General features: G+C 50.6%; 1 protein-coding gene across 1 annotated transcript; it reads left to right on the plus strand.

Annotated features, from left to right (window-relative positions):
- Positions 1-227: 227 nt before the first annotated feature.
- On the plus strand, positions 228-9,588 carry LOC128090262 (cryptochrome-1-like). Its single transcript, XM_052702436.1, is given in 12 exon segments — positions 228-374; positions 376-436; positions 2,617-3,040; positions 3,792-3,908; positions 4,349-4,496; positions 4,798-4,938; positions 5,335-5,505; positions 5,583-5,723; positions 6,467-6,618; positions 7,308-7,405; positions 8,366-8,476; positions 8,872-9,588. Coding segments are annotated over 12 exon segments (1,794 nt in total). The 5' UTR covers positions 228-242; the 3' UTR covers positions 8,970-9,588.
- The last annotated feature ends 472 nt before the right edge of the window (positions 9,589-10,060 follow it).

The following is a 10,060-nucleotide window of genomic DNA, read 5'->3' on the forward strand; positions in this document are numbered from 1 at the left end:
CCTAGCTCCTCCTCCTTAGCGGCGGCATTTCGAATCCGAAAGGGGAGGCGCGCGACTATTGGTGGAGATCTGCTGGCGGGAAATAAGCCACGCCCCCGCGAGGAGGGAAAAATCGCGCAATGGGGGCCTGGCTTACAGAAACCACGCCCACAGCGCGGGGCTCCGGGTCGGGTCGGGTCGGGTCGGGTCGGGTCGGCAGGGGTCGTGCTGTGTCCCGATGTCCCACCCCGCTCCCCGCCTCCATGGGAGCTCCGCAGGGCGGGCCCTGCCAGCCCCCGGTGCCCCCCCGCTGTCCATTGCATAAGCGGCCCCGTGACCTAAAGTCGAATAGCGCTGCGTGTCACCCCAGGGCCAGGCGGGGAAACTGGGGCAGCGGGGCCCGAGGAGGACGAAGACGAGGAGGAGGGAGGTGACCACCGCGTCTCCGAGCGGGGAGGTAACGCGGGGCCCCGGGGGCGGTGTTGTGTCTCTCCCGAGGTGTCCTTTTGGTGACGGTTCCGCTGCACAGCCCCGAGGTGCGCAGGGCTGTGTGCGTGCAGCGCTGTGCCGTTGCGCTGTTGTCGCGCTCTCAGTGCAGAGGGAGCAGCGGGGAGGAGCGCTGTGCGTTGGCTCCGTGGGGTGACGACAGCCCCAGGTCCTCAGACCCAAAATTTCGCTTCTATCTATCGGGGTACCCGTGCAAATAGCACAAAGAAATGAAGTTTTGTAGCTGAGAAGTTGCTCCGTCAACACGTGCGATTGTGCTGCTTGCAGCTGTTGGAATTGCCATGAAAACAAACAGGAGGCATTACTTTCGGAGCAGCCAACTCGTGAAATGTAGAAACGTGATTCCATGGGGGACCTCGGGCACAGTGCAGGGACCCGACCTGGCTTTGAGCAGAGGAGCACCTTGAAAAAAGGCACCTCGTTAATTAGCGTTAATTACCGTTCAGCCCAATCTGCAACAGGGCAGAGCTCAAGGGACAGCAACGCCCATCAGCCGACTCTGATGATAACTTGACTCATCAGAACTTGGTGATTTTTAATTAGCAAACTCAGGCTTGTGTCGTTTCACAAAAAGGGATGGCTGAACGCATTGAGGTGTGGAGGGCACCCATGGGTTGTGATGTTCATCCCTACATAAAGCTCCCGGAAAGGAGAACACAACCAGCAATGTGTCTTTAACTCTTGGTGATCCCTGTGGGTCCCTTCCAGCTTGGGGTATTCTATAGTAATTAGTGATGTGTGTTTGATTGGTGCTTTTGCTCTTCTGGCCATGAGAGGGCAATATCTGAGCAATAATCACTGCACAAACGCATGGATTTCCAAACCATCCCACCATACTGGCTGCCCACGTTCCTTGAGCCCCTCCAGGGATGGTGATCCCACCGGGCAGCCCATGCCAGTGCCTGACTGCTCTTTCAGAGAAGGAATTTCTCCTAATATCTGATCCAAACCTGAAGATGGGGCCGTGGTGCTCAGAGCAGCCCTTGCAGACTCCCTGCTCTGCACACTACACGTGATTCCGTGCCCCACGTGCCAGCTGGGTGCTCCCCATTCGTTGGCACTTGGCTTTTCCTGTTCTTCCGTGGCGTGCAGTCGGTGCTGGGCTCCTTCCTGGTGCTCTCCGAGAGCTTCTCAGTGCCTGTGAGTTTGTGGGTTTGGGTCTGTGGGGCGCTCAGTGGGCTGTGTTATAGCTGGGGCTGCGCTGGGTGCATCTTGGCAATGCCAAAGTGTGCTTTTGGGCACGGCGTGAGGTTGGCAGAGCTGCGTCAGCACTGCGGCCATTTAGGAGGGTGTAGGAAGGGAGGTTTGCTGGGAGGAGCTGAAGCAGGTTAGAGATAATTGCTTCATCCCGTGCTCATCCGCTGTCTCCTGATTCTTTGGGTGGGTGCTTGGAACAAGAAGCAGGTTGGCACAAACCCAGGGGGAGACAGGGCTCCTTGCTGCTGCTCGCTGCTGCTCCCTGAGTGCATCCCTGTGAGCTGCCCTGAGCTCCCCCAGCTCCAGCCTTCAGGTCAGCTGCAGTGCTTCAAAGGGTAACGATGGATGAGAGGTGACGGCCTCGTGTTGTTCCAGAGGAGGATCAGGTTGGGTTTTGAGAGCCATTTCTTTTCCAAAAGGGCAGTGATGTGTTGGCACAGATGGGGTCAGTGTCCCTGGCGGGGTTCAGAGCTGTGGCACTGAGGGATGTTTCTATGGGCACAGTGGGGTGGGGTGGGGCTTGGGGAGATGAGACGTTCCATCCTTAATGATTCTGACAATCTGTAAGTGTGGGGAGAACCCTGTGAGCATGGGACTCAGCTGCTGAGCAGTGGGACCTGCTGTGTACACAGGACTTTGGTCCTTCCTCTCCCATGAGAGCTTATGAAAAAAGCAGAAAAGATTGCTGCAAACACAGCTGAGCAGTGTTAGGAGCTCTGTTTCTGGCCATCACTTGCCCTCATTCCTTCATGGGGATGCTGCACTCTCCAAGCAAATGTAGAATCGTGGAATGGCCGAGGTTGGAAGGGGCAGATCTCAGAATCAGAGCCACGGGGGTTGGAAGGGACCTGTGGGGGTTTGCTGCCCAACCGCCCACGATGACCACTGGTGCAATGAGGTCTTTCCAGAGCCTTCTCTTCTCCCTTCCCACAGCTGTGGGCAGGATGCGGCACCGCACCATCCACCTCTTCCGGAAGGGCCTCCGGCTGCACGACAACCCAGCTCTGCTGGCTGCACTGCAATCCTCTGAGGTCGTCTACCCCGTCTACATCCTGGACAGAGCCTTCATGACGTCCGCCATGCACATAGGAGCCCTGCGGTGGCATTTCCTGCTGCAATCCCTGGAGGATTTGAGGAGCAGTTTGTGCCAGCTGGGTTCCTGCTTGCTGGTCATTCAAGGAGAATACGAGTCTGTAGTCAGAGATCACGTCCAGAAGTGGAACATCACGCAGGTGACTCTGGATGCGGAGATGGAGCCCTTTTACAAGGAGATGGAGGCCAACATTCGGGCTCTGGGAGAAGAGCTGGGCTTCGAGGTGCTCTCACTGATGGGCCACAGCCTCTACGACACCCAACGGTACGTGGCTGCCCTACAGGCCAGCAAGGCATCTCCAAAAGGTTTGTTTTACATTTAGCAAACATCATGGAGGAAAGGCTGAGGATCTCAGTTCTTCTGATGAGTTCCTTTTGAGAAGGTGGGGCTCTCTGAGGTAGTGGCACTGGCTGCTGGAGAATTCCGAGTTGGCAGAAGAAGCTTCAGCGGTTGCACAGGATGTTGGTTCTAATTGGAGCCTGAGGAATTTGTTATTTTCTCCCCTGTGGGCAGTTTAATTCACTTTAAGCCCTTCCACTGACTACTCTTAAACAGCAGGAGAAATTCACTAACGCATGGGAATGGTCTGATGGTTGGATGAGATGAGGGTCTTCTCCAACCTTGATGATTCTATGGTCCTACATTCAAAAGGACTTCTGTACGCATCCTTCTGTCTGCCTTGTGGGATCTATCTGATCAACTTTCACTGGTGTGTGGGTCATTGTGGGTCCACGCAGTTATTCACAGCTGAAAGCCCACAGATAATGAAGTTAATAATGATAGGGAGGTATTCATTAAAACAGCCTTAACCCCTCACCCTGAAAAGCCCTTAATTGGTGTGAACACAAGGATGGATGTGGTGTTCCATCTTGAATTCAAACCATCTGTTCCCACTGGTTGTTGCTCCACAGGCTGGGGCTGTTACTGTGCTGTCACCTCCCCACGCATCCACACACAGCTCCAGTTTCCCTCTTGATCCATGTTACCATGAGCACTGATTTTATTTTACGCGTAGGATTTTGGAGCTGAATGGTGGGACTCCCCCGCTGACGTACAAGAGGTTCCTTCACATCCTGTCCCTGCTCGGGGACCCGGAGATGCCAGTCCGAAATCTCACAGCTGAGGACTTCCAGTAAGTGAGACCCAACAGGGGACCTGCAGGGCCTTCCTCTGCCCAAACGAGTGGCGTCAAATGATGACAGTGACTTTCAGTCATTATGTTGCGTTGCTTTTTGGCGTGGAGGGTTATTGATGTGATCCTGCTGTCCAGAGAGGAGAGCAGGTGGGGGTGGAACAGTCTGAAGGCTTTTGTAGGGTGCATTGAAACAAACTTTTTGTGCATGTGAAGGTTGAGCAGAGGAGAGGCCAAGGAATTCGAGGTCTCTTTCACCACATCCTGGTGCTCTCCAACCTTGGATTCTGGCTCTGATGGGCTTCTTCTCCTCCACGGAAGATTCAGCTTGGGGTTTCTGGCTGTGCTTTGGTTCCCCTGTTCCACAACAGAGGAGGTCTGGGTGTGTGAATGGGGTCTGGCAAACTGTCTTGGCTCTGGTTCTCTCTCTTTCACATTAGGAGGTGCAGCCCCCCTGAGCTGGGCCTGGCTGAGTGCTACAGGGTCCCTCTGCCCACGGATCTGAAGATTCCCCCCGAGAGCATCTCCCCATGGAGAGGAGGGGAGAGCGAAGGGCTGCAGCGCCTGGAGCAGCACCTGGCAGACCAGGTCTGTCCTGATGGCACAGGGTTGTGCGGGTGGGCTGAGGTTGGTGCCATCCAATGGCGCGTGGTTGGGGCTGGACTGCGAGAAACCAGTTGGCTGTGGCCTCCAGTTCTTGCTGAGGATTTGCCCTCCAAGCAGCTCCACCTCGGGATTTCGTTGTTCTTGATGGGAGGATTGTGGTCGGGGTATTTTCCACGGGTGTGTTGCATGTGCATGAGCCAACAGCCAAGAGCCCATCCCTGTCCATTGGCTGAACATTTCTCACCTTGCTCCGCCTGAACCTTGATTTCTGTTCTCATTTCAGGGCTGGGTGGCCAGTTTCACCAAGCCGAAAACAGTCCCAAATTCACTGCTTCCAAGCACCACCGGCCTGAGCCCCTATTTCAGCATGGGCTGCCTGTCAGTCCGCAGCTTCTTTCATAGGCTGTCAAACATTTATGCTCAGGTAAGGGAAAAATCAGCCATAGTCAAGCAAGGCTAATGCTACTGAGGCTGGGGTTTAACCTTCTTGGCAGAGAGATGATGCAAATAATGCAACTTTGGCACAGTCTTCTCACAATGTCTTACGAATCCAGACTATGCTGATCAGTGTATGTCTAGTATCAAAAATCCTTATGCAATACCTTTTTGGAAGGTAGATTGGGAAAGCTCAAGGCTAAACAAGATCTAACAGAATTCAGCTTTGGTGCAAGAAGCATTGCTTCAGATCTTTGGCTTTCATGGGAAACCACCATGGAGGCAGCAGTGTGGTTAAGATTAATGTTTCTTTTGCGGGCATCACAAAATGAGTGAAGCTGCACGGAATGAGCAAACAGAAGCGTCGATCTCCGTGTCTTTGCAGGCCAAGCACCACTCCCTGCCCCCCGTGTCGCTCCAAGGGCAGCTGCTGTGGAGGGAGTTCTTCTACACGGTGGCATCAGCAACACCAAACTTCACCAAAATGGCCGGGAATCCCATCTGCCTCCAGATCCGTTGGTATGAGGATGCTGAGAGGCTCCACAGATGGAAAACGGTAACGAGGTGCATTTCCACGATGGCTGCATTTTGGCTCGGACCACGCAGGAGGGCTGACGTTGATTTCTGCCTCAGGCTCAGACGGGCTTCCCATGGATTGATGCAATCATGACCCAGCTGAGGCAGGAGGGCTGGATCCACCACCTTGCCCGGCACGCTGCCGCCTGCTTCCTGACCCGCGGGGACCTTTGGATCAGCTGGGAGGAGGGCATGAAGGTTCACTTCTGGTTTTGGGTTTTCTCTTTTTGTTTGGTGATTTTTTTTTTTCCCTTCTGGCTGGTCTTGAGAAAGCCCTGCACACCGTGAGCACCGTCATGGTGCTGTGGAGTGGGGAAGGTGGGGATGTGTTGGTGGTAGGACTTGGCAGTCTTAGTGGTCTTTTCCAACCTTAATGATTCTATGACTCTACCAGTGCTTTATTACTGAGCCTCGCTAAAAATCTCATGGTTTATAAAAATCTCACTGTCTTTTTCTTGAGTCTGGGCCGTGCTGTACAGGGCACAGTGGTGAGAAGCCATTCCCATCCCCAAGGTCTGATTTTGGCTGATGGTGATAATATTGGAGACCAGCCCGCTCTGCAGCACTCTTCAAAGTCAGACCTTTGGGCTTTGGGTTTCTCTGACACCAGGTCCTGCTTGAGCTTCCTTCCATGTGTGCAGAGTATCCTGATCGCAACTCGAGCTTCAACCTCCATCTACCAGCCTCTATTTGTTGGTTGTTTTGTTGTTGGTTGGGTGGTTGTTTTGTTGTTGGCTGGTTAGTGATGATTTTTGTTGGTTGGGTTGTTGGTTGGTTAGTGGTGGTTGATTGTTTGGCTGGTTGTTGGTTGGTTGATTAGTGGTTGTTGATCCGTTGTTGGTTGGTGATGGTGGTTGGTTGGTTGGTGGCAGATGTTGGGCAGTTGTGTTTTTACCACATAGGCAGCCATTTCAAAGGTGCTTCCTGTCCCCAAAATGCAGGTTTTTGAAGAGCTGCTTTTAGATGCTGACTACAGCATCAATGCAGGGAACTGGATGTGGCTGTCAGCCAGTGCCTTCTTCCACCACTACACACGGATCTTCTGCCCGGTCCGTTTTGGGAGGCGCACAGACCCAGAGGGGCAGTACATCAGGTAGGGCCACACACAGCATGGTGCTTTCTGCTCAGTGCTGCTTCCCTGCTCCTCTGACAGCAGGAGCTGGGGAACTCAATCTGCATGAAACACAACCCCTGTGGTTTACTTAGCATGGAAGGAAACCCCAAAGGCTGTGCTTATGGAGGTGATGACTGAGCACGGAACTGCATTGGCTGTGAGTGCCTGCAGACTCCAGTAGTGTCCAATTGCTGGGAGAACATGAGTGTGCTCCACTCCATGCTGTCAGTGTGGAAGTTTATGAGCTCTTTAAGGAGCCCATCTCTCCCAGATGTGGACTGAGCCTTATTAACACATCAGTGATTACCTGGAGTCCATCCCTCCCAGGAATGCACACCTGGCTTTGACATTTTCCTCAGCGATCTTTGAAAGAGTCTAAAAGTGGGTTCTGTCCTAAGTTGTACTTGCAGTGAGAAAGTCTACAGTGAAAATAGTTTGGATGAAGTCAAAACTGAAGTAATGCTTAAATCAATCCTGTTATTTATGTGATGTTAACTGGTGGAGGATTCAGAACAGAAAAAGATCTTTTGCATAAAACAAATCAGAACTCTCATGGATTGCAGTATCAGCAAAACCACCAAGAATGAATGTGGTGTAGGTTGGATTACATTTAAGTGTATTTGTCTGCAGGACTGTAAGAAAAACATTTTATTCTTCTTGTGTTGTAGGAAGTACTTGCCTATTCTAAAGAACTTTCCCTCTAAGTACATCTACGAGCCCTGGACGGCCTCTGAAGAGGAGCAGAAGCAAGCAGGATGTATCATAGGTAGCTCAGATACTGTGCTCAGGATTTTGCTGCTGATAATTGTAAGAAAATAATCACAGGTGTGACATGGAAGTGCCACACTTCCACCACGAGTCGTGCGTTTATCTTTTGTCAATGGATTCACCCAGCAGCCCAATGGATTCACCCAGCCCACTCTTTGTAAATCCTTCAGTCCAGTTTCATGGCAGTGGTTGCGATTCTTAGTGAGTCCCCAATGTGCTCATCACAGATCTTTGGTGAAGTTTTACTCTTCCTGCATTTCATCCTTGAAAACAGTTGGTGACAAATGTAGATATTACCAAAAAGTGATGACACGGATGAGGCACGATTGTGGAGCGAGGGGCGTTTTTCTCAGGTAAAAGGGGTCTTGTAAAAGTCCCATAAAGAGGCAAGGTCAGTTTTTTGAGTTGAATAGCTGATTGCAACGCTGTGCATTCAATCTGAACATCTGCAGGCAGTGCATTTATGACTGAAAATGGAGTCATAAATGTACCAAAAAATTGATGATTTTTTTTTTTTTCCAGCAATCTTGAAACCTATTCTCAAATTCCTTTACTGAAACATCAAACAAGGCTGCATCGAGAAATTTAGCTGTGTCCTTTAATGGCACCAAAGATCCATTTATCCAGTAGCATCGTGTTTGTTATCAGTACCTCACACAGAAATGGCAAGCTGGGTCATTTCTGTAGCATCAGCACTTTCTTATATTGCCAAAGCAAATAATTTGGAATTAGCAGCTTTACGCTCCAAATTTCTTTCGATTTTTACTTTTCTTCTCTTCATTTGTCCACACTCGTCTGAAACTGATTTTAGAAAAATCTGTTCTTTTTGCTTGTTTGTTTTAAACTGAGACAAATTATATCCCCCATGCCTTCCATACACTGCTCCATAAAGAATTCACTTTGCTGTAAACCCAGTGAGACGTCCTTGCTTAGTCCTGCCAAGTCTCTGTCGTACCAGGTCAGGATTACCCCTTCCCAATGGTGGACCACAAGGAGGCCAGCGATCACAACCTGCAGCTGATGAAGCAGGTCCGAGAGGAGCAGTACAGAACAGCCCAGCTCACCAGAGGTGAGGTCCCCAAGTCCAACCCTACCCCTACTGCCCACGTCCCTCAGTGCTGCATCTCCATGGTTCTGAACTCCTCCAGGGATGGGATCCCCACCTCTCCCTGGCTCATATGGAGTTCGTTATTCCAACCCTGTGCCCACTGATGTATCCAGAGGTTGCACATTGATACCACCAACCCTGTGGGATGGTGGGGTGAATGTTGTTGTGATTGCTCTGGAGATGTGGAAAGCCAAAGCTTGAGAAGCTGAGTGCCTGCTTCTGGCATTGTTGCTGTTGCCTGTACATAGGTTTTCTGGCATGCTTGGTAGCTTTACCTGCTGCTGTCAGGGGTAGCTGTTGCTGCACTGAGGTCTGAAAGGCTGCAAACTTTTGTTCTTCCTTCCTTCTTGCCGCAGATGATGCAGATGACCCAATGGAAATGAAGCTGAAGCGGGACCGCTCTGAGGAAAACTTAACAAAGACAAAAGCAGCCAGGATGACAGAACAAACCTAGATCCATCGGGGTTTAACCCTCTGGGAACTGAGAAATGGCAGAAGGGAGAGCAGAGGCCATCTGAGCAGGAGGAGCTGCACTCTGTGCTTTGCCCCCTGTGTGAACCAACCACCAGCAAAAGCTTTGTACCTTCCATGCATTTGTTACTGCAGTTATTTTGAATGAATTTGTCTGTCTGTTGGTGGCTTAGTAGTCATTTATTGCAGCTATAGGTAATGGACATGTTTCTCTGTTGCTATTATTCAAATCCACTCAACGTTCATGCATCTTTATGGTTTTGATGATAAATGCCACTCTTTCCAACGTGACAAATACATGTCAGTTTAAGAATAAATTGATATTAATGTTTTCACACATTAGTGTTAAAAGCAGGATTTGCCTTAGACAGGCAAATTTTAAGGGCATTGTTGTATAGTTTCTCAGTGGGTTAGGGCTGATGTCCTTCTCGGCTTATTCCTCTAGAACTGTAGGATAGGTATTTTATTCCTCTCATGTATCACATGTAAAAATTCCCCCTTCCGTTGAAATGGCTCCTTCTGAAGTGTCACAAGGCTGAATAGCCTGTTTTCTTTGTTATGGTTGGGGTTCTGTTATGGTTGTGGGTTTTCATCACCGTGGGTACTACGTGGGTACTACTTTCGTTTATAAAGAAATAAAAATTGTTTTTGACATGAAAAAATGTAAGGTCTGTAGATTAATCTGTTGTCACAATTGGTGTCCATCTGCCCTCTTTGGAAAGAAGACGACTATTGCATCAATCCCATACACCCAGACTTCTTCAGTCTGAAGGCATACAAAAGCTGTGAGGACCATCAGAAAGATCTGAGAATGGGCCGTGTCCTCCTGCTGTGCCAAGCCTGAACTAAGCTGCTGGCTGTGCTGGTGCTTCTCAGCATGCTCCTCTTCAGCGCACAGAAGGGTTGCCAGGATGACCTGAATGAAAGGCTGAGCCCTGGATGAGGGCAATGCAGAGCTGGGTATTGCATCGTGTTTTTAAGGCACACTCATCTCCTTCGTGTTCTAAAGAGGACAGCTTTTGCTGTTTCAGTGTCATGTCTAGCATTGCTGTGCAAGCAAAGACTTTGGGTGCT

The sequence above is a fragment of the Tympanuchus pallidicinctus genome, unplaced genomic scaffold (genome assembly GCF_026119805.1).
Source record: "Tympanuchus pallidicinctus isolate F22 unplaced genomic scaffold, pur_lepc_1.0 scaffold45, whole genome shotgun sequence".
NCBI classification, from domain to species: domain Eukaryota; kingdom Metazoa; phylum Chordata; class Aves; order Galliformes; family Phasianidae; genus Tympanuchus; species Tympanuchus pallidicinctus.